Raw genomic sequence first — 25,526 nt, 5'->3', positions numbered from 1 at the left:
TCTAATTAAACTAAGAAAAGACATGAAAATACTTAAGGGGACTAGGGGTCGACGTCCGGGTACGCTACATTTAGTAGCAGTTAATTTAATCGGATAGTCCGAACTGAGTTATATGAACACTGCACAATAAATAAATAAGGTAAGCAACAAAAACAAAAAAAAAATCTCGGAGAGGCTATGAATGCTAAAGATACAAATGACCGAAACCTGTACTTTTCGATGATCACAGGATATAGCAGTTGGTTTTCTTAATTATCATTTCTGTCATCCTTTAGAAGTAATTCCCACATGATACTACTCTATCTATTGAAAGGCTTAAGATCTGGGGCTGTTATTATGAGGTACATAAATGCAAAGTAACACACAATTCCCAACTATAATTTACATTCAAGTAGCAAACTCGGTTGGATGAATGCACTGGTGTGGAAGTCAAAACGCGAGAGATTTTTTTTTTTCGTAAACATATTCATATTTTCACTATATAAAATTCACTAGGCCTATCCATTTAAATATAGGGGTCGTCATCTCGTTCATATTATATATCATATTATTAACATATCATTACGTTCATTCATTATCTACTAATTTTCGCACGAAGTAATATTTTATAAACACCCTATTTCGTACATTTTACACGCAGGCCATACACATATCTACATTACGCAGTAATAAATATATATATAACTATCACAATCTATCACGCTCAAACCACCACACGATCACATTCATCGAACCACGTACTCTTTATTTCGAAGCACCCAAATTGTATTTACCTTGCAGGTTTAAAAAAAAAATCATACATGTATTTACGGAAAGTTAAATTGTCAATGATTAATCTATTTCTGATTTGTTGATAAAACTGAAGCAACAATGGAATTTTCGACAGCCACGGGAAAAAAGAATTTAATACTACATTTTGAACCAAACAGTAACAGCATATGGACTTTACTTCTATTAAGAAAATAGGTATTCTTTATTTCGGCGGATATTTCAATTTCTACTGACCCTAGCAAGCTGAAATTTTCAGTACAGTAAGATCTCATGCTATTTTATACGAAGGTATACTCATCTGACCCGAAATCCATGTCCAATGAAAGTAATTTTTGAATAAATGACTAAAATCCAACAACCTAGATCACTAAGTTATGCGATGTCGTATTGTCAACAAACAATTGAGTACCGAAACCGGACGCTGTGGCGCTGTAGTGGAGGCATAATTTACCGTGTACTGAAATGTATACTTGTACTCATTAATCAGAAATTTAATATTTACTCTGGTTTATTTCTGTTAGGAAAATGGTACTAAATTAACACATATTTATACACTGTCCAAATCGAAAATTCACACACTCACACAAAACTACTAACTACATACACCACTGCTAATACTATACATAAAACAACTAACTAAACCAAACATGCACCATTTAGTTACATGCATGTTGACAAAATAAATACTCCCTTCTGATATATACCGTCGGCTCTATTAAATTTAGAGGGGGCAAAATGAGAAAGATAACCACTAGGTCCAATTGACCTGACCAATTGTTTACATAATGACTACCAAAAGTTGATGCCCGGGGGGCACCTTAACGAGGTTTATGTAGGGACCCTTCCCCTGAAAGGGGAAAAGGCCCTAAAACGAACAATAACTAACCCATTCCCCCGCTAGAACCGGTTCAATTTAGAAAAGGGGATAGGAGCCCTTTTGAACTAACTTAAGCTGCCATTATGATTATTTACAGTACTATTAAACCTACTACATACATGCAATTACGAAATAAATAATAATAAATCACATTTACTTAATACACGACCAACATGCACTAATCAGGTCGTAATTTCCCTAATCCCTAATTGAATTTGAAAATATAAAAAAAAAAATCACTTTCCTATATTGTCTATCCTATCTGGGCAGCAAACATGGCTTCCTGCAAACCGAAATCCTGAATCAGATATTTTCCCCTGGTTTTGCAGTTCTTTCAACAAAAATATGGGTTTCCTGGCTCCTGATTGATCACACGACGTTTACGATGACATTTAGTCTAAATTTTACCTGTTTTACACTCGAAATCCACGTCTTTACCAGCCAGTATAGCGTAGTTGATTTCCACGGCTGTGCTCGTAGAGTCGTTCTTGATTATTCCCATAACATTGCGCCGAAAAAGCCAGAGGTAGGAGAATTCCTCCAATCAGAACGAAAACTTTAGCCGCGGAAATTACAAAGCGAATGGAAATTTGGTAAATCCAGATATAACCGGATCTGAAAGTGACTATGGACTACTGAGAGGGGGTGAGGGAAAAGGTTAGGTACCTGACTAAATTCTACATTGGTCTGAAATTAAGAAAATTTATATCCAATGACAGAACTATGTTTCGGTATGACGTCAGAATGGTAAACCTTGAAACTTTTCAACTTATATATCAGAAAATGGGATTTACACTTAATCAAAATATAAATAAATATATTATACAGTGGGAAATATGGTTATTAATGAAACCTTTCGATTCATTATATTTAATTCGAAGTAAAGGGAGTAAATAAATTGTGTAGCTAAACCGAAATTGAATAAAAATAAAAAAAAAATTACTAGGTACAGGGTGCGTAAAAAAAATTGCCATTACTTTCAACTGTAATGGTACATTACAGTTTTCCCCGGCCCATTAACAAAATTTTGTTAGAATAACAAAATTTTGCTAATTGGGAATACTAACTACTGATGCTTGTTGAATTAACACACTCATTCATCTCATTCAAACATTACCAGTCACACTAGGACAGTATATTATATCTACTTGGGGTATTGCGCGAGTAATTCATTACGTTTATCTTCTGTACAATTGAAAATCTTTAAATTTCGAAAATTGTGAGTTCCGATACTTTTTTTTTTTTTTTCAGTAGTGTTCATATAGCAATAGAGCGGACAGGAGTTCTAGCTGAGAAATCGACAGAGACAATTCGTAAGGCTTCAGCCGTCGACTAGTATATCTGATGACATTAGGATGCAGTTTCCCGACGATCACTTCCATTTAATATTGTTCTAGGCTCACCGTTACCACGCACTTGCGAATGGATTGAATTCTGGGGTCGATTTACATTATTGTTACTATTATTGTTATTATTATTGCCCTGACTATTACCGTTCTCCCTTCTTCCGTACGTCCTGTTAAAATTCCTCCTGGTGTTATCGCCCCTATCCGGGTTCGATGCCATGTTGGTACGGTCATAGGGACGATAACTCCGGCGATTGTTGAACATGGGCCGATTCCTAAATAGTCGCCGGCCATTATTGTTGTTTTCTGAGCCATACCCACTAGGATAACGAGATCCAGCTTGGGTATAACTCAGGAAATCTGTCTGGCAACTTGCCGTTACCTTCGTCTTCGTCGGTTTTAGAATCTTTGCCTGTCGGGCGAAGTATCGTTTTGGTGGACCACCAACTTCCTTACCGCACAAGGCAGCTAAACGTGAGGTGACTTCTCGCACCGTTTGGCACAAGTGGGACGCTATGGCCCGGGACTCATCAGGTGGAAGAGCGTTAACTATAATATCTACCAGTTCGGCCTGAGAGGGATGTTCAGCTATCTGATAATATAGTTCGATAATTTTCCAAGCATAGTCCAAGAGGGATCCATACTTGGAGCGATCATACCGGAGTGATTGTAAGTTTCTTTTTTGGAGTCGTTCGATGTGCTCATTACAATATTCTTCTTTGAAAAGAATCAAAAAATCACCGAACGTCCGGATTTGGTATTTAACCGAGGCAAACCATGCGCCCGAAGCGGCGATCAAACATTTTTCAACTATTTGTAGGCGTTCTCCATCAGTAAGTTTGTACATGTCTAGATATTGCTGCAATCTTCGCAGAAAAACTCTAGGTAACCCGTTAGTAATGTTCCCATCGAAAGTGGGGAAACGTTCAATATCCCGGAGGGAAACTTTAGAGCTCATACTATACGGGGCAGGAAAAGAATCTAGTGGAATCAACGCATTATCCTGAGCGGTTGGGGTTGTCACCGGATTTGTCACCGACGGAGTGGTCACTGAACTGAACGCTCCCATATGACCAAGAGAGGTTTTATAATTAGTATTGACCATGTAAGGTTCGAATTTAGGACCCACCACTGCAGTAACTGACGGTCCGGCACATCTCCTTTCCCCTCCTGGCAGCACGCTGTAAGATTGTACCATTCCAAAGGTAGAGTGAGCATTTACGCTAGTGACTGTTGTAGTCACAACACTCGACTGCATCGGTACATCGAAATTACTCAACCATGATTTCGAGGTTGGCTGATGCGGGGGACAATACATGGTTGTGTCCCGTGCATCAGGCAACACTTGACTCTTTCCCGGGAGGACGTTACTCGTTTCGGGGAAATTTTTCCCTATAGAATCGCTATCAGGAAAAGGATAGGAGATGTCAGACTTGACGATTTCCAGTTTAGTAATCTTCCCCTTAATACTGTCTACCTCAGTTTGAATTCGACTAATTCTTTGATCAACCGACTCTAGTTTAGTTTCTATTGATAGGTCGGATATTACAACATTCAATTTACTTATTTCAGCCTGCTGCTGTTCAACCTTTCGTTCGATGTCACCAAATCTTTTGTTTGTACCCTCAAACCTTACATCTATTTCGTTTAGTTTCTCATTTGTTTCGTCTCTGAGCTGCTCGGTAGACTGTTGGGCCTGGTATCTAACCCGCTCCAGTTCAGTAGACGTTTGTTCTTTCAATTTACTAATCGAAGAAGCAAAGTCTAAACAAATCTGGTCAAATTTGTTGTTTAATACCTCGAATCGAGCGTCGGTCTCTCGTTTCGAGGTATCAAACTTCTCATTTATCTCACGCCTTAAGTTTTCACTATTCTGATCTATTTTCTGATTTATCTCACGCCTTAAGTTTTCACTATTCTGATCTATTTTCTGATTTATCTCACGCCTCATTTCTGTATTATTTTGTTCCATGTTAGAAAATTTTTCATGCATCATTTCCATCATCTGGCGAATTAATGCAGACGTGTCAGACCCTCCAGATGACATTCCTTCCTTCGGGTTTGCCGTCTGATCCCGAGAATCACTGTGATTTTCATTTTTTTCCTCATCGTCGAGGTCAGATATCTCCGCTGGAGATATTTGGCCTCGGTCCTTTTCACAATCCTCACAATATTTTTCTATTTCGCCGGTTTGCACCTTTTCTGCATTTTCCGCAGTATCATCTAAATTGGAACAAGCAAAGTGGATCCATTTTAGTCCACAACCGGTGCATCTAATTAATCTTCGCGGGGCGCGAGATCTTTTCTCTCTTTCATCTAATGTGCATTGAGTGCACGTGACTTCACACTCGCCCTGTGACACCACAACCTTTTTTGTTGCCATAGCTTTGAGACACTTTACACTTTACAAAAGACAGGATATATATCAAAAATACACATATACTATAAAATACTTATTCACTATCCAGACAAGTATTATTCATGACTTAAAGGACTCCCATTCTCTTTCCTTCCTTGAAACCCTTCTAGCGTTTAATTCTAATTTTAGAAAAAATTTTGACACTCCTTCTCTTTTTCCCCCTTAGAAAAGGAAACAAAAATGACAAAGTAGCCAACGACTCTACTTATTTCATTTGACTATAAAATTTCTCTTATTAATTTCAATGTTATAATCAATTCAACATGCCTTCAACCTCACTCTTTGACATTCTTAACAAAAATTTCAAATCTATCGGTCGCCATTTAAACTGAGATCCGTTGCCATGGAAACAAACGTTGCCATAACAACCATTCTTATCGCGGTTCACCAACTCAAACTGATTGGCATGATAACTGGTATTATTCAATAAGCATTTTCAGATCCGTTACCACAGTAAACATGGTTACCATAGCAACAGTCCTGTCACGTGTCGCCAATTTAAAACTGTTTGAAGAAAAGAATAAGTCGTAAGTGGGAACCCTTCACCCCTGGTGGGGATGTTCATGAAGCTATCAGCTTATGTCTAATTACGTTGGAATATATTAGATTCGATTGAAACGAGAAAACTTTTTATCGGACTTCTAAAGAGAATGAAATAAAATAACTAAATACATGACCGTGTTTATTACATCTAGGATTCCCAGTCACGACCCCCTTTTCAGTTTTATTAAAAAATAGAAGAAGAAGATGAAGAAAGGAAAAGGAAAATAGAAAAGGAAAGAGGTAAAGTAAGAAGGTGATAAAGAGGAAGCTGTTACTGAATATTTTGAAAAATATGGTAAAGAAAAGTGAATAATTATCGAATTCCAATAGCTATTGGGTTAATATTTGGTATTAAGGTGATCAAGGGTAGACACATGTTAACCCATACATCCCCGATCTAGATCCATTTAACCCTAACTACCAAATTATCCCGATCTAGATCTGAGATAGATGAGAAAGTTTAATTCTACAGTTTATTCAATATTTCCACTAATATCCAATATTTGAAAAATAAACGACGAAGTTGATGGCATGTTAGAATCGACCACAAAGGAAAAAAAAAATCAGAGTATTACATATTCGTAGAAGATTTTGACTCTCACAGTTCTCCCATGCTGATCATTCGTTCAGGCTACTTCAGTCCTTTTTACTTCCTTCATAGAGCCAACTTAAGTTAGTATTAACATTCAATGAGTTTAATTGATAACTACCATTAATTATAATAAATCACACATATATGTCAAAATAATGGATGCACTTAATACCAAACCTACATTTCACTCACACACACATTCATACAGGACAATGTATACTTCAGGTTGTATTTAGTTAAATTAAACTAACCTAACTACATTACTATATACATTTATTACATTTCAATAAAAGAAAAATTAGTTGGACATAACAGGGAAAAAATTTAATACATGGAAAGAATGTTTCATTAACATGCATAGAAATTCGCTAATTTTATCAAGACCAAATAACACATTTCTCTTCCTATATATATATTAAAAGTTGCATTACATAAAAGAGAATTTGACAAAAGGAAAATGAAAAAAAAATGAAAGACAAAAAATAAAAAAAATTCAAAGATCAATACATTTAGGATTCAATGTAATGAATATATATATATATATCGTTGCGGAAAAAGAAAGAAAAAATAAATAAAAAAAATATATATATATATAATTGGTTAATCATTCTAAAAAAAAAAACACTTTAGTAACATTTTATTAGGTCTCTGTCCCAAGAGGAGACATTTCGACGATTTTATGAGTCTTTGTTCTCACATCGATAATAGCTCCTTTTTCCAACTCTCTTTTCGCACTGTGGTTTGTGTCCATGAGAGTGTTTAATTGTTTTTGTTTTAGCTATAGACAAATAGTCGCTTCATATCACATATATATTTATATTTCTCATTTCGTCACTCGACGCACTCAATATAAAATTTCAAAGTTTATCAAGGTTAAAAAAAATTTTGAATCCAGTCACAGATATTGAGAACATATTTCCATATTCCGGTATTCACATTAAGTTATCAACTAAATTTCTCTTCATTAAATTTAAGACCAGTAATTTTCTTTATAGTATAGATCTTGTAGTCAAAAGATTCTAGTCACTGAATAGTTAAATTTCTGATCGTAGGGGAAGGATTTGTTTCAGAGTCTACTGATAGAAGATTCGTTGGTGGGGCACACTGTTTCGTAGGTTATTAATTTCACTTTGATCTTGCGAATAAATTTGGATGAGGATTAGGGTTATTTTACTTATCTTACGACCTGCTACTCGTTTTACTTACATGCGGTATTTAACATTATATTCAACTTTAATAGTTACAGACATCAGTAACCACTCAACAAAATGTAATTTATTACAATATACGCGGTAACACTATATGTCACAAATAGTTGGTAACGGTCGGGTGTCAAAAACCTATGGCAACCTAAACAAAACCAGGGTAAATACCGAGCCCATTACATACATACTCGTATATATATATATTCATATTATTCAATACAATAAATTTCACTTTAATATCCATCGTAGTATTTTGTCGACGTTTAAATTCTACATAACCGTTCATATTCGACAAGTATTCATATTTTATAAATGTTTATATTTTATTGGCTCAAAGACAAAACAAAAACCCTGACTATCAAAATTCACTTTTTTCTCTCATAAGGTTGCAACATTGTACTTTCTATGTATAAACCCGATAATCAATAATCATTTTCAATTTACTAAAGATCCGCATATATATATATAAAAAATAGTTGGTGTTATTTAGTGACATAAGAGGTGGAAATGTAACAAATTGAGCAGGCACGTAACTTTTAAAACTATGTAAGCACATATATAGATGTATATAAAAAAAAAAATCAATGTTATTGGAAACTAGTGGGCCCAGACTACTAATACATACACACTATATGACCAATCAATAGAAATAAAAACCAGAAATCAGTTGTCAATGGATATAATTTGTATGATCCATGAATAACGAATGTTTCTAGGAATCCGAAAGCATAGTGTACCTTCCCATCAATTTCTCCAGTGGTGGATTGAATATCGCGAAAATGGTCCCGAGATGTGCTGCAATACCTCCACGAATTGCATCCCTCGATGTCTCAGTTAGTACATACGATCGAAATAAGTGATATGGAATATTGTACATTTTCATGAGTTTCAGAAACCAGGGGGGGGGCAAGGTTGAAAAATTAAAAAAAAAAAATCTCGAAGTAATGAAGACAGAGAGAGATAGAGAAGAAGGAAGACGAAGAATAGTGGCGCCAAAGACTTAAGTGAGAAATAACTAACGCTACAAAGACAAAAGTCGAATTTCTATCTCGACAAATCCATAGCCAAAATATTCTTAACATGCCAAAAGGGTGGTCTACTCAAATACGTAGACTCAAGGAACGCCCTGCTGCCAAGGATGCAAGTTCTGTGTCCATCAGATCCCAATCCCACAAGAATTTGGTTGTAAGATTGAAATCCGATCCCCGTATCCGGCCCAAACCAGCAGGTTCCCGGAAATCGTCCGGAAGGTTAGAGAAGGCGCTAATTTAGAATTTCAAGAAAAAAAAAAATCTGACCTCTTGGAAACTAGAAGATTCCAGAATAGGGATGAAATTAGAGTAATAGCTAAGGTATCCCTAATTAGTAATTCGCCAAAATTAAAAAGAAAAATTAAATAAATAAACTGAATTTTGGATCGGTGATTTCAATTACCGAAACATCACCGATGGCTACCCAGCGCAGACATGCCACCGTCTGGGACGTCGTTAATTTCCCTCATCTAATTAAACTAAGAAAAGACATGAAAATACTTAAGGGGACTAGGGGTCGACGTCCGGGTACGCTACATTTAGTAGCAGTTAATTTAATCGGATAGTCCGAACTGAGTTATATGAACACTGCACAATAAATAAATAAGGTAAGCAACAAAAACAAAAAAAAAAAAAAAATCTCGGAGAGGCTATGAATGCTAAAGATACAAATGACCGAAACCTGTACTTTTCGATGATCACAGGATATAGCAGTTGGTTTTCTTAATTATCATTTCTGTCATCCTTTAGAAGTAATTCCCACATGATACTACTCTATCTATTGAAAGGCTTAAGATCTGGGGCTGTTATTATGAGGTACATAAATGCAAAGTAACACACAATTCCCAACTATAATTTACATTCAAGTAGCAAACTCGGTTGGATGAATGCACTGGTGTGGAAGTCAAAACGCGAGAGATTTTTTTTTTTTTCGTAAACATATTCATATTTTCACTATATAAAATTCACTAGGCCTATCCATTTAAATATAGGGGTCGTCATCTCGTTCATATTATATATCATATTATTAACATATCATTACGTTCATTCATTATCTACTAATTTTCGCACGAAGTAATATTTTATAAACACCCTATTTCGTACATTTTACACGCAGGCCATACACATATCTACATTACGCAGTAATAAATATATATATAACTATCACAATCTATCACGCTCAAACCACCACACGATCACATTCATCGAACCACGTACTCTTTATTTCGAAGCACCCAAATTGTATTTACCTTGCAGGTTTAAAAAAAAAATCATACATGTATTTACGGAAAGTTAAATTGTCAATGATTAATCTATTTCTGATTTGTTGATAAAACTGAAGCAACAATGGAATTTTCGACAGCCACGGGAAAAAAGAATTTAATACTACATTTTGAACCAAACAGTAACAGCATATGGACTTTACTTCTATTAAGAAAATAGGTATTCTTTATTTCGGCGGATATTTCAATTTCTACTGACCCTAGCAAGCTGAAATTTTCAGTACAGTAAGATCTCATGCTATTTTATACGAAGGTATACTCATCTGACCCGAAATCCATGTCCAATGAAAGTAATTTTTGAATAAATGACTAAAATCCAACAACCTAGATCACTAAGTTATGCGATGTCGTATTGTCAACAAACAATTGAGTACCGAAACCGGACGCTGTGGCGCTGTAGTGGAGGCATAATTTACCGTGTACTGAAATGTATACTTGTACTCATTAATCAGAAATTTAATATTTACTCTGGTTTATTTCTGTTAGGAAAATGGTACTAAATTAACACATATTTATACACTGTCCAAATCGAAAATTCACACACTCACACAAAACTACTAACTACATACACCACTGCTAATACTATACATAAAACAACTAACTAAACCAAACATGCACCATTTAGTTACATGCATGTTGACAAAATAAATACTCCCTTCTGATATATACCGTCGGCTCTATTAAATTTAGAGGGGGCAAAATGAGAAAGATAACCACTAGGTCCAATTGACCTGACCAATTGTTTACATAATGACTACCAAAAGTTGATGCCCGGGGGGCACCTTAACGAGGTTTATGTAGGGACCCTTCCCCTGAAAGGGGAAAAGGCCCTAAAACGAACAATAACTAACCCATTCCCCCGCTAGAACCGGTTCAATTTAGAAAAGGGGATAGGAGCCCTTTTGAACTAACTTAAGCTGCCATTATGATTATTTACAGTACTATTAAACCTACTACATACATGCAATTACGAAATAAATAATAATAAATCACATTTACTTAATACACGACCAACATGCACTAATCAGGTCGTAATTTCCCTAATCCCTAATTGAATTTGAAAATATAAAAAAAAAAATCACTTTCCTATATTGTCTATCCTATCTGGGCAGCAAACATGGCTTCCTGCAAACCGAAATCCTGAATCAGATATTTTCCCCTGGTTTTGCAGTTCTTTCAACAAAAATATGGGTTTCCTGGCTCCTGATTGATCACACGACGTTTACGATGACATTTAGTCTAAATTTTACCTGTTTTACACTCGAAATCCACGTCTTTACCAGCCAGTATAGCGTAGTTGATTTCCACGGCTGTGCTCGTAGAGTCGTTCTTGATTATTCCCATAACATTGCGCCGAAAAAGCCAGAGGTAGGAGAATTCCTCCAATCAGAACGAAAACTTTAGCCGCGGAAATTACAAAGCGAATGGAAATTTGGTAAATCCAGATATAACCGGATCTGAAAGTGACTATGGACTACTGAGAGGGGGTGAGGGAAAAGGTTAGGTACCTGACTAAATTCTACATTGGTCTGAAATTAAGAAAATTTATATCCAATGACAGAACTATGTTTCGGTATGACGTCAGAATGGTAAACCTTGAAACTTTTCAACTTATATATCAGAAAATGGGATTTACACTTAATCAAAATATAAATAAATATATTATACAGTGGGAAATATGGTTATTAATGAAACCTTTCGATTCATTATATTTAATTCGAAGTAAAGGGAGTAAATAAATTGTGTAGCTAAACCGAAATTGAATAAAAATAAAAAAAAATTACTAGGTACAGGGTGCGTAAAAAAAAATTGCCATTACTTTCAACTGTAATGGTACATTACAAGTCAGGCCTTTAGTATGATGCTAATCATACGTCAAAACGACTCTGCATAAGGCGGTACATCTCTACAACGTGGTCCTCGGAACATTATATTATTATCTCGCTGCCTCTTGAATACTCACTTTGTTTATAACAGCTTCGCATACTGATTTCATATGCATTTTATTCCAGTGGCCTCTGTGGGTTGACCGTTGTTTAAATTTGGGAAATTGTAGAATCAGAATTGATAAAACTAGGGAAACATTGATTTTCGAACCACACGCATATTGCACAATAAATAATAATTTGTCATAGTATGGTCTACCAGTTCAAGTAAACATAGCCTAACTGTTTTAATATTTGCTAAATATAAATTGCTACTAAACATAACTCAGAAGGACCGACTGGAGGAAATTTAGTAGTAGTAAATTTTGTGTAATGCGCCGCTATTCTCTGTTTCGAAACGCATTACATGTGAATTTGTTATTATAATTATATTATTATTTATTTGTTCAATATTACTAGCTAATTTTAAAACTTTTCTTTGAGATCATATTTAATGTTGAATAATGCAGATAACTTATTTAATCTGTACCTTGAGATATTTAGAGAAGAAAAAAGGAAGTAAAAGAATTGAAATAATTAATATTACTTTCATGGTGTTGAGTACGATTTTTAGGGAGTTCGAGGCAAGGTATATAAAATAACGAGGTATCTATATACATTAAAAGTGTCCATTCGCTTACAGCGGGAAACCCATGTTCTTTGAAGTTCTTAACTTTTAGGGAATCGATGGCACGATATTTCATTCGTATTACTTCCTCTATTTTAACAATGAGCTACTGTACAAATAAGATAACTTTAGCCCATCTTGAAACAGCAGTGTAATTGTTTATGCAGTGTTTCACTTGTTATTTTGAAAAATACCGCGATATCTCCACATGACGTCACGGACCGCAAAGTATCCTGGGAAAAATGAGAGCAAAAAGGCTGACCCGAGAGTCCCCTAAGTTCGTGGCTACATGGCGTCCGCGTTGGCTCCGTGGTAGAGCGTTCACCTTTTATGCATGGAGTCTTTGGTTCGATCCCAGCTCGCGCCAGGTGAACCTTGTGGTGGACAAACAATGTGTGCGTGAGTTTTCTCGGGGTTTTCCCGTTTCCTCCTACTTTCTTCATTTCACCATTTCTTTCATTTCTCATCATCACTGTCTCCTTTGGTCTAGCCGGCATAACCGTGAGACGCAAACTTAAAGATTTCATTTTTCAACGTTTTTCACTTCTACTAATTTCAGCTGTGAAATGACGTTAAGCCTGACGTGCTGCGACTCATATACCCCGAAATTTGGGACACTAGCCCCATCTCGTGCACGAAAGACTCAACACTTTTTAGACTATGTGATATTTATGTATACAGATAGTTTTCAAAATGATTCCTTCCGGTTTTACCGATAATTCCTGTTTTCCCTCACTCCAGCACTTTGTTGGACAGTTTTGATTTAATGTTAATTTAGTAAGAACGTTGCCTAATCCCATTTACCATTCTGTTAATCTTCACAAAGAGGGATATTTAAATTTGGGGGAACTTCATTAGTATTGATTCATTGGGATTGATTTCAGAGCCATAAATTTTCGTATATTATTTCATTGCTCTTGTAAATAAATAAACAATCACAGAGCACCTGAAATTAAATAACTTTATTATGGAAATCCTATTAATGAGTATATCTCTACCCATGTCTGCTCACAGTATGTAACCTCACCAATTTCTATTAGCGGGATGAAAAGTTCGAGCCATTGTGCTTAACCCCTTCCGCTTTAGGGGTTATTCACTGCTTTGGCCTCAAATACCAAATTTTAAACATCATCAGAGCAAACATTTTCTGTGTTAATTTATCTTTTCTGGTGTTTGGATAAGAAATGCGATTTTTACATGTCCATGGATAATTCCGAAATTCTATCAAATAGTGTATTTTGGTTGAAATGAGGAAGTATAATCCAAACTCAGAAGAATAGTCGCACCATAAAACATGAAGAATATAATATTTTAACTTTAATTATTTTTTCAAATAGTACTTGCTGAACCTGCGCTCTCTACACAGTGCATCATTCACATATCAGTATGAATCTCCTTGTCATTCCTCACGACATCCTACATGTCTGGGGGGCGCGGTGGCTCAGTGGTAGAGCGTTCACCTCTGGTGCTTGGGGTCCCGGGTTCGATCCCAGCCCTCGCCAAGTGAAGTTTGTGGTGGACAAACACCGTGCTCGTGGGTTTTCTCGGGGTTCTCCCGTTTCCTCCCACTTTCTTCATTCCACCATTTCACTCATCTCTCGTCATCACCGTCTCCTTTAGCCTAACCGGCATAACCGTGGGACGTAAAACTCAAAGATTTCATTTCATTTTTATCTCTACATGTCTCTTTATAGATACAAGTGAAGGACGTCTTGAGTATCATAAAGGGAAGATTTTTTCGGTTATGTTTTCAATATCTCGCACCGTTTGCAAGATTTGAGCTTACTTCCGGTCGGAGTTTCTAATTCATGTATGATCAGTGTTTTCACACACACAATTGTAATGCCAGTGATATATAGTATTCATTGAGCAAAGCACTCCAAACAATAAAGATTCATCTTACACGGAATGTATTTGAACCTGAACCCACAAAGTGGGGGTGATGTATATATTTCCTGAAAGCTTGGGTCAAGGTAAGATCAAAACCGATTACCAAAATTGGGGAGGTCTCAAGCATTCCGCTTGAGGGCAGCACGTTACTCATTTTTATTAACACCTTTAAGCGTGTCTTAAAGTCCGTTGCAACCCCGAAAAATTTGAAACGGTGGGACAAATATGAAAACAGAAAACCATATCTTTCATCATTTCAAAAGTATAACGTAGCAAAGTAAAATAAATTGTCCCAGGGTCCCCCGCAAGGTCCCAGGTGGGGTCCAACTCAAAATTTTTAAATGGAAAGGGGGAGCAACTTGCATATCGTATAAAAGTTGGTGTTAAATAAAAGAAGATAAATCAAGTCGCTACTCTCTACGATAAGCCTGTACAAAATAGTGGTGGGTGAAAATATCAACACAATCTTTATTGCAAAATCTATGGCGACACGTATGAATCTGAAACGATGGAATAGGTGTAGAAACAAAAACAGGAATATGTCATTATTTCAAAAGTATAATAATTCAAAGTAAAAAAAAAGTTCCAGGGTTCCTCGCAGGGTCCCAGACGGGGTCCAACTTAAAATATTGAAATGGAAAGGGGTTCAAATTGAGTATCGTATGAAAGCTTATGTTAAGTGAAAGAAGAGGAAACAAGTCTCGACTCTTGATGAAAAAGTCTATTGCCACTCCTCTTAATCTGAAACGGTGAGACAGGTGTAAAAACAAAACAAAACAAAACAAACACTAGAATGTATCAAAGGAAACGACTCATGCCATTTTGCAATGCTTATCGACAGTCGAGACTTGTCCAATGTCCAAATCTGTATCATTTTACACGAGCTTTCAAATGATGTGCTTATTTATCCCCCTTGGCACTTGAAACTTTTGAGTTTGACCCCGTCTGTTATCCGGCAGTTGAAACTGGAATATTTTTTTCCTTTGATACATTCTACAATAGTTTTTGTTTTGTTTTGTTTTTACACCTGTCTCGCCGTTTCAGATTAATAGAAGTGGCAATAAACTTTTTCATCAATAGTCGAGACTTGTTTCCTCTTCTTTCACTTAACATAAGCTTTTATACGATACTCAATATGCACCCCTTGCTATTTCAACATTTTGAGTTTGATCCCATCTGGGACCCTGCAACAGACCCTGGAACATTTTTTTTACTTTGAATTATTATACTTTTGAAATAATGATATATCCGTGTTTTTGTTTCTCACCTATTCCATCGTTTCATATACATAAGATTGGCCATAGATTTTGCAATGAAGACTGTGCTGATATTTTGATCCACCGCTATTTTGCACATGCTTATCGTAGAGAGTCGCGACTTGATTTATCTTCTTTTATTTAACACCAACTTTCATACGATATGCAAGTTGATCCCCTTTTCAATTTAAAAATTTTGAGTTCTACCCCGTCTGGGACCCTGGGACAATTTATTTTACTTTGCTACGTTATACTTTTGAAATGATGAAAGACATGGTTTTCTGCTTTTATATTTGTCTCACTGTTTCAGATTTTTCGGGATTGCAACGGACTTTAAGACACGCTTAAAGGTGTTAATAAAAATGAGTAACGTGCTACCCTCAAGTAAAATTCTAGAGACCTCCCCAATTTTGGTAACCGGTTTTGATCTTACCTTGACCCAAGCTTTCAGGACATATATACATCACCCCCACTTTGAGGGTTCAGGTTCAAGTACATCCCGTGTTAGACTGGAGAAACCGATATCCTTCGTTTTTCATTATCATTTGGCAATAAACAAACGCCTGAGAGATATATTTTCTATTAACCCCGCATGCAAATGTGTGGTGTTAAAACGTATAACTCGTCGGATATGATGCTTTACTTTTTAAAACGTCAATACTTCCAGTGTACCCCTAAAAAATGCAATAAAGAAATAAGGGCTATTTTCTTAAAATATTCAGTTAGAACTGAACAATCTGCACAAAACCGATCAGTGAAAATAGCATCTTTTTAGAGAGCTTGTGGTTCCGAGATATTTTCAAAGGAATTGGTCACAAACATAAACGTCCACAAGCATATAAACGTAGTATTTTAATATATAGATGATTTAACTTAAATTAAATCTTACAGTTCTGAATTGTTCAATATTGCAAGTGGAGGAACATTCGCGGGGGGGGGGGGGAATTTCCACCTAACAAAAATATTTTTCACAGATATTGAAGCAACAGGCAAGGTTATGCTACATTTGCAGTCGCCCGCAGGCAAAGTAATATCATTCCTTGACTAACTGTCATATCAAGATGTCCAGTCACTTCAGGGGAAGAGACGCACGCCTCGCAATACTAAACATGTACAAAAGCGATTTTTTTTTAGGGAACTCGTGGCGTACGCAATACGTCATTGGTAATAACTGACGCAAATACCCTGACATACATACATACGTCACTTGTGAGGAAGAGATTAGTTGAATTTTCTTATATAAATTTCAACATAATTATTTTCTTTAATTAATCATCCGTCACCTTTAACTTAAAGAGTAACCCTGTGACATCAAATTATTATTATTATTATTATTATTATTATTATTATTATTATTATTATTATTATTATTATTATTATTATTATTATTATTATTATTGTTGTTGTTGTTGTTTATGGTGTGGGAAAGGAAGGGAGTATAGCAGTAAGTAGGTTTGGAAGAAAAGAATGAGAGAGGCTGACGAATATTCGTAGACAGGACTTAATATTATTTCAATACACTTGATTCAATCATTACAACATAGAACGAACAAAGGAATGATGTGAATAATGGCTGTCGAACTGAAATTTTGTAAAGAGCCTCAGGCCGGTAGCCAGCCCAAAAATGTAGGGGGGGGGTCCCGGCTGAAGTTAGGGGGTCCTGATCCAATCATATTATAGTTCATCACCATATTATAATTCATTTGCAAGCCTACCGTGAAAATTTTAGGGGGGAGGACCCCCTAGATACGGTCCTGAAGACCCTCAACTCCGGCGTTTCTTGAGCCAAACGTGTAACGTTCAGTGTTGCCAATTTACTAGAACACAAATGGTGGACATTTCAAAAGTTGCATTCTTTATAAGACACCTTTTATAAGAATTCAATATTGCAACAGATCTATAACTTTCAGCCGCAATGGAGGGATAGTGAGAGATGAAAACTTAAGTAGGAAATCTCTACCACTTTCGGTCTCATGGAATGAAACGAAAAAAACGAAGAAGAAGAAGAAATCTTTCAGACAAATTCCCATCGTTTATCAATTATGTTATTCTTCAGGTGCTCAACACATATGTTACTTAACTAATTACACGATTCCTTCCGTTTTACCTTAACGTAAAAGATGAATGTTATCGTTTTACGTAAGATGTGATTTGACGCCTTATAATATTATGCAGTTTATTAAAAAAAAGAGGAAAAAACAATTTTTTTAAAATTTAGGTATAACTTTCAAAATGTAGGACTACATCCTCCTGCTAATCAAAATTTTAAAATAATAAAATAAATTTTATTATAAATAATTTTATGGTAAAGTCATATAAAAGTTAATATTCAATAACCTAATAAATTTTCATTTTGTAGTAATAAAAGTCATACTTTTCATAAACGGCTCCTCTAAATTTATAAAAATTAAAACAAAACTAATTAATATAAAAAATACAGTTTAACATTTTAAAACACTATGCTACCTTAAAACTCATCTCCTCTTTACTATAACTTTATTTTTTCCAACTAAAAAAATTACCAAACTAAAATTAAAAAAAAAAATAAAATTAAGCAGGAACGAAACACCTGTGTGAGTTGCTTGAATTGATGCGGAGCGTGAAATATTACGGTCCTTAGCGACTTTTCAGCCATCTAGTGATTAGCGGGAGAAACAAAATGTTTGAATTTGGACAACAGATGGCAGGAGTAGATATGATTTTCCGAGTACGATTTCAAATTTGACAAGATAATTTTTAATTTGGTTTCTTACAAGTGGTTTTTTAAAATTAAAAAAAAAAGACAAACAAAAATAAATCTTACTATAAAGCAAAAAATAAATCCCGTTTTCAAGAAAATTACTTTTCTTTCTTTAAAAAAAAAATGTATGACAAAAGCATGGGCAACTCTTTCATAATTTATAATTTATTCAAGCCTCATGTATATAAGATCATTCCTCATGCTTTTGTTTTTAGACATGCATAAATACAATTTTTTTAAAAATTAATTTTTGGAAAGAGAATTAGTTTTTACTTTTTAGTACGATTTCTTTTAAATATTTTAAATGTTAGTATATTTTATATTTACTTTTGACTAACATTTGTTTTATTTTGTGTGTTAAAATGTTTTATAAATATTTTATTTTTACTTTTTAGTATGATTTGTCTTATTTCTTGTCGTAAAATGTTTCTTTTAAATATTTTATTTTTACTTTTTAGTCCAATTTGTTTTATTTTTGCGTTAAAATATTTTTTAAATATTTTATTTTTATTTTTACTACGGTTTTTCGTATGGTTTTTATTTTTAGTACGGATGATCCATTGAAAGGTAATGAATAGCGTATAAAATACATTCAAGTTTAGTTGTCAGCATTCATCATATTTACTCGACTATAAGATGAGGTTTCCCATCCCAGTTCGCCATTCGAAAGGTAGTCAGTCTTACATACACAGATTAAGCTTGCTTTAAGTTGAGGTCAATGTTTTTACGTTGTGTAATACAAACCATAGTTGATACCAAACATTAAAATATACCCATATTATTTAGCTTAAGTAGAAAATTTAAAAAAAATGGTTGTGAAAGTAAAAATGCTATACTTTTAACTACTGCGTTTGTTTTTATTTATGGAGTTTCCTTGTGGCTAAGCGATTAGCGTACGTGCTTTTGCTATGTGAGACCCGGGTTCGATTCCCAGCGGGAGTTCGTGTAGTTCGGATCTCATGTTAAGCTGTAAGTCTACGTCCCGTATAGCCTCGCTGTTGAAAGGGACGCTAAACTGAAATCAAATCAAAAAGTTTTTATTTACGGCATAGTATTTTACAGATTTTTGTGATTACTGTAATTTAGGAAAGCATTAATGGACATAAATTTATTATAGGTAATGTTAATATTTTTGTTGTCTTGTAACATATTTTAAATCAACAAAAGAATTTGTAATGTTGTGATTATTCAGAATTGTTGAAAATAAGAAAATTGTCAAGAAACCTCTTCAAAATAGGAAGTTCGTCTTATATTCAGAATCGCTTTAGAGTCGGGTAAATAGGCTACGTATGTTTGTGGTGCATTCTTTTTAAAGTAGAACCTTCTCACGGAGCTTTACTCGTGACTTTATGGTTTGCGGTTCTCCTTTCGGTGCAGAAACACTAGGATTTGTTCCGTTGCTCCCTTACATATCGGATTTCGTCACAATATTCATAGTACACAGCATGAATATGAAAGAGTGATTTCAAAAATATAAATAAAATTTATTAGAATTCTTTTCGAGAAAATCGAAATTTAATTTTCACTTTACGTTATTTTGCGTCTTATTTTTGGAGTAAGAGCTGAAAGTCGAATAACTACCTACATTATAGAATCCCATGAATACCTTCAAAGTTTACGTAACAATGGATGAACAGAGAAATAGGCATCTGACGAACAGATATATATATATATACATCAAAAATAACTTTTTCCAGCATAGTATATATGGGACATGACACTGTAAATCGGTCGAAATATCAAATTCGATTTTGTTCACTAGAATTTCTCCTGTTCTCGTTCAGAAGGAACAAGTAGATAATTTGTAATATGCTGGTTGAGATCTAACAAATCTTGAAAGTTATAACGGAAATGATGGACAATCCGTTCAATACAATGTTTTTCTGCCTTTTAGGACTATACGAGTGTTTTATCACTAGAAGCAAGGAATAATGGTTTTATTATTATTTTGGGAGGCACGGTGGCTCAGTGGTAGAGTGCTTATCTCTAGTGACTGGGGTCCTTTGTTCGGTTCCCGGCCAAGTAAATTTATGGTGAACAACAGAGGTAGTTGGTGAGTACTTCGAATTATATGCCCGTAGCCAAACTTCTTCTATAAAAGATGTTGTGTAAGTACCTTAGAATTCTGAAACATGTAGTTTTGGATAGGGCACATATTAGTTCCTAAGTGAGGTCTTAAACCGACTACGGTAGGTCCCATAGTTTTGAAGCTACGGACTTTTAAAGTTCATTTTTTCATGTTTCCGGCAGCCTATAACTCCGAAAGGACACATTTGTGCACCCAGGTTTGTCCATACTTTTTGTTTTATCTTGGTGTCAGGAATCACCTCCCAAACGTTGTCGGTGTTGTTTTGAAACACCCTGCATGTTTTTTTCTTTTTTTGTTTTAAAAAAATCAAAAGAAAGATGAACAATTTTGGTAAAATTCCTCTGTATTATTTTCTGTATTGACTCTGTATTAAACTTCTTTGTTACCATAGATTTAAAATTCCTGACTTACATAATTACTCGAAACAAGAACTAATGTCTTTAATGAACTTACGTTCCCCTGACAAATGACGCCACGGAGCTGATTTACTTTAACTGCATCAATGGCAAAATTGATTTTGAATTTTTAATATCGCAGATTAACTTTCGTATTCCTCCGCTTTCTCAATTCGCAAACTTATGAGATACCTAGATTATCAATTGCCTAGTGCTACTAGTGCAACCAGTGCTCCTTGGTTTACAGAATAGCACAAGTTTACAATACATTGTCAACAGAATGTAACATGTTTATCTTTGAGAGAAACTTTAGAACACAATTCATAAGAATCTTGTATATTGAGAGATGACCTATTTTTCTGTATTTTATATCTTTTTATGTTTTTGTTTTATATTTTCTTTTTGGTTTTATGTTGTATAGTTTCAGCTAATTGGCCTAGTGTTGTATGAAACTTTGTGAATAAATAAAATAAATAATCGTGCTAAACCTGTTTGGTATATGTTAGATAACTACAATTTTTCGATTTTAATTGAGTTCTCCCCAGAGGTCAGTTCCTATGCTATATAATACGGTTTACTGCTTTAGATTTTCTTTGTAGGATATAGATATATAATACTCAATTTAGCTATACAATCATACTGTTCACAAATTTTCTTATTTTCTTCGTCTTATTTTTGCAGCAAAATGGATCCAGCGCGGAATGCCGTAGTTCAAGACGCTTTGAGGCCCTTGCGAAGGCGTTGGCCGTTGCTAAAAGTCATTCTTTTGAGAAAAGTGTTGTTCCAGGAGGTAAGTGATCCACAAGTAACTTACATGTAAAATTTAAGCACACAGAGTACATTGTAGAGGAATTTCCCCAATGAATTCGAAGTGTCCCCTCTTATGTTGCCGTAAGGATGGTACTCAGAGCAAAGCTATGAATTCGTATATCTCCTCCTTTATATATATATATAGTGGGGTTTATATATATATATATATATATATATATATATATATATATATATATATAACCCCACTACACACATATGATAACACTCCAAACTTAACGATTGATTCTTAGCACACTTCTTTAAATTTTCTACCTTTAGAGTTGGTAATATTAAATCTAGATGCTGAACACGACTAAAATGCTGGACTGAGACGAATGTTAAAGAAAAGTCATAAGTCAATATAAGGATGATCCAAAAGTTTCATTAATATTACTGTTGATTACATAAAAAAGATCATGAGAAATAGTAATAGAGGAACATATTAGTAGTGTAAAAGAAAACATAGAACATATTTGATCAGGGTTGACCAGTATGAAAGTTATATGGCAGGGGTTTTCAACCTTTACCACTAATGTACCACCAAAGCATATTAATTATTGATACCAACATAAGTCGTAAGTACCAATAGTAGCGGCTCGCGTGCCATAGGTTGAGTAACCCTGCTATAATTCATATTTGATCTGAGTTGACCAGTATATGAGTTCTAGCGCATACATGTAGTTGATCAGAGTTGAACAACATATTGAAAATATTTGATCGGAATTGACCAGTAAGTTATACGGCATATTTGATCAGAGTCTACCAATATGCATATGTAAATTATAGTTCATATTTAGATATAGCGTTCGATATAATTTTCCTACGGATAACACTGGTATAAAACTAACGTTTGTTAAATAGCATTTTTCAAGTGTTGTAATAATTTTAGGTTTTTAAACATGTCTTTAAATATATTTCAAAATAAAGCTTTGAGGAATAAATTAATTTTCCAGTCGTAGCTCCAGTTAGTAGTCATTATTGCTTATTCTAAGGTAGTTCGACCTGTAGGACAGTTCTATTAACTACTTGAGGGCCGGTGTTCAAACGGACGTTATTCATCTGATTATCTGTGCTCTACGTAGTCTTGATTTCGATTTCAGATTGTAAAGCACGAATAATTATCAGACTTCATCATATTTAGTCTCTTTCAAGAGACTACTCTCTCTTATTGGTCCTTTACGTCTTTTCGTCCCACGATTTAAAACCAACGGTTTAGACACTCATTTTATTTTCACCCTATTCATTCAGGGTGGCAAAAGACTGACACAGCTTTGCGCAGTTGCGAATATACATACACTTTGATGCGCACGTCCACATAATTCATCATATAAAAGAAGAGTCATTTACTCACATGTTCCTACTGACTATAATGCATAAACTATACTACTATAATATTTAATATACATACTATATTAAGTATTATAGTATGTGAGCAAGCAAATCACTATGTCTTGACATGCACTTCTAAAGCTGGGTTGTCACTTTACAAGAATCTTGTAGCTGTTGTAAAAATTTAAAAATAGAAAGAGAGGTTTTTCTGTTTGGGCTGACAATTTTGTAAAAACTTCACAAAAATAGAAAGTGGTTGTTGTTCGGAGCGCCAAATTTTTGTAGAACTTAACAAAATGATGAGTGGGGTGTTGGTTTGTGTTTTGGGTGCTGCAATTTATGTCATGTGCCCCACCGTTGAAGTTTTTGTTTTTTGAACTAAAATGGTTTGTGACTCGATGAAGACTGATATTAAAGTAATGGAAAGCCTATTTCTCCACGGTATCCCAGCGCTTTAGGGAAATAAGATTTCCTAAACCGTAAGAACAAACGAAAATTTATTTTATTTGCACCTGTATTTATGTATTTACATGCTGCAATGTTGACAAAAAGAAAATTGCTCTAATTTCTGGTTTAGGGACGAACTAGACTGATTTTCACTTTCCATGAAAATTAGAGAATAATAATATTAATGTTGCCAGAAATAAACAAATATCTTGAATTTAAAATTTTGATTGACAGTCATGAAAATCAGTTCAATTTAGTCCTTGGTAGATAGAATTAGAAAATTGCCTACTTTGCCTTATTAGTTTAGCCTAACAGACTCTAAAAAAATGTTATTTTTGAGGTTAGGGATAAAATTTGTTTATGAAAGAAACAGTTTACGAATTTAGGTTAACAATATAATAAAAGCTTTAATGAGTAAAAACAAACAAAAAAAATGTTTAAATAAAAAAATTAAGTATGACGAAAACTAACACTGAATCTGTAATTTTATGATAACAGATATGAAGAATAAGGCATAAGGCCTTAGCACCAAAATCAATTTAAGCTAAGTAAATTACATTTTTTTACCTATAACTTGAATAAATTATTATAAGTAACCTGACATACATAAACAAACTAATGAAACCGATATCCATAACCAGTCCTACATGAAATTTATGATTGTTATTCTTACATAATGAGCTCTTATAATTATAACAATAATTTTATATATAACAATACAAAACTGGTTAATTTACAACCTTACATTTGAAAATACTTAGTTATGTGACATTGGATAATAAACATACGACTAACGTTGATTAGCTGATACTTTATGACTAATGATATTGCTAAGATTATGAATTTAAGATTTATATAGTTTGATGGGATCTGAATTTAAATACCTACGATTTAGGTTGCTTGAGAAAAAATAAGAAGTGGAATAATCTAGAATTTGTGGATAAGGTGAAATAAGTTGAAATAAGTCGAAATAAGTCATGACTTTGATTTGAGATTTAGTGAGAAACAGAATGACCTAAAGAAACTAAGTAAGCCTATGCCTTTCTTTTAATCGTTTCTATTCATAACTGAGAATGGGAGATAATAACACCAGATATAAAATTTGATATCGACATAAACAACTAGTATATATTATACATACATAATATCAATGCGACTAGTATTGTTATTTAACCATGGATAACATGTACACACATATTGGCGAATATAGAAAAATACCAAGACACACACACACACACACACACACACACACACACACACACATATATATATATATATATATATATATATATATATATATATATATAGAGAGAGAGAGAGAGAGAGAGAGAGAAATTATAAATATAGGCATGCATAAATACATAGAAGACTATTAATACTCAAATATTCATACTAAATGCAAAGACGTCTTTTAAAAGAATTCTTAGACAAATGTGTCTATTTTTATGGTTTTTTTAATGCTGCAACATTAGCATATGCATATAGCTGTAGGGTATCGTCATTAGTGAGATTTATGCTCATAGACTTCCGATTACTCTATTGTTTAGAGGATCAGAATGATACATTAAATGCGGCTTTGCTTAGCCTACTTTATGGTTATTAGCCAAAACGTATTCTTTGTGACAAAAATGTAATATTTGTTCCGTTTTATTGACGTATTTCGGGGAGAAACACAAAAATGTCTGATCGTGAGATTATTTTCGTTTTTGTAATTACTAATTAACCTTTGAGCTCTACGTCAAATACTTGCATTGAGACATTCACTTCAGATTATTCATTAAACCCCTATTAGCATATTGATTGAAATAAATTCATTAAGTTACCAACTCCTATGTGAATAACTTTACAAACATAGTGACTTTATACAATTTTAAACAGTACACTGATCGCACTTCTAGAAAATATATCCAGCTTTGTTTCTAATTATCTTACATTTAAAGAGTGCCTGTC

At 34.3% G+C, this 25,526-nt stretch overlaps 1 protein-coding gene across 1 annotated transcript in view; it reads left to right on the top strand.

The window, feature by feature from the left end:
• Window positions 1-25,526, top strand: part of LOC145692559 (inactive ubiquitin carboxyl-terminal hydrolase MINDY-4B-like) — a 392,682-nt gene that overhangs the window by 64,473 nt on the left and 302,683 nt on the right. Inside the window, exon 3 of the mRNA XM_081767869.1 lies at window positions 21,672-21,780. Within this exon, the coding sequence (XP_081623995.1) occupies window positions 21,672-21,780 (109 nt within the window). The remainder of the gene's footprint in view (window positions 1-21,671; window positions 21,781-25,526) is intronic.

Source organism: Thermobia domestica, chromosome 8 (genome assembly GCF_964235325.1).
Source record: "Thermobia domestica chromosome 8, izTheDome1.hap1.1, whole genome shotgun sequence".
Lineage (NCBI taxonomy): Eukaryota > Metazoa > Arthropoda > Insecta > Zygentoma > Lepismatidae > Thermobia > Thermobia domestica.
Note: the sequence above shows the minus strand (reverse complement) of the source record. Positions and strands in the feature narration are given on the sequence as shown.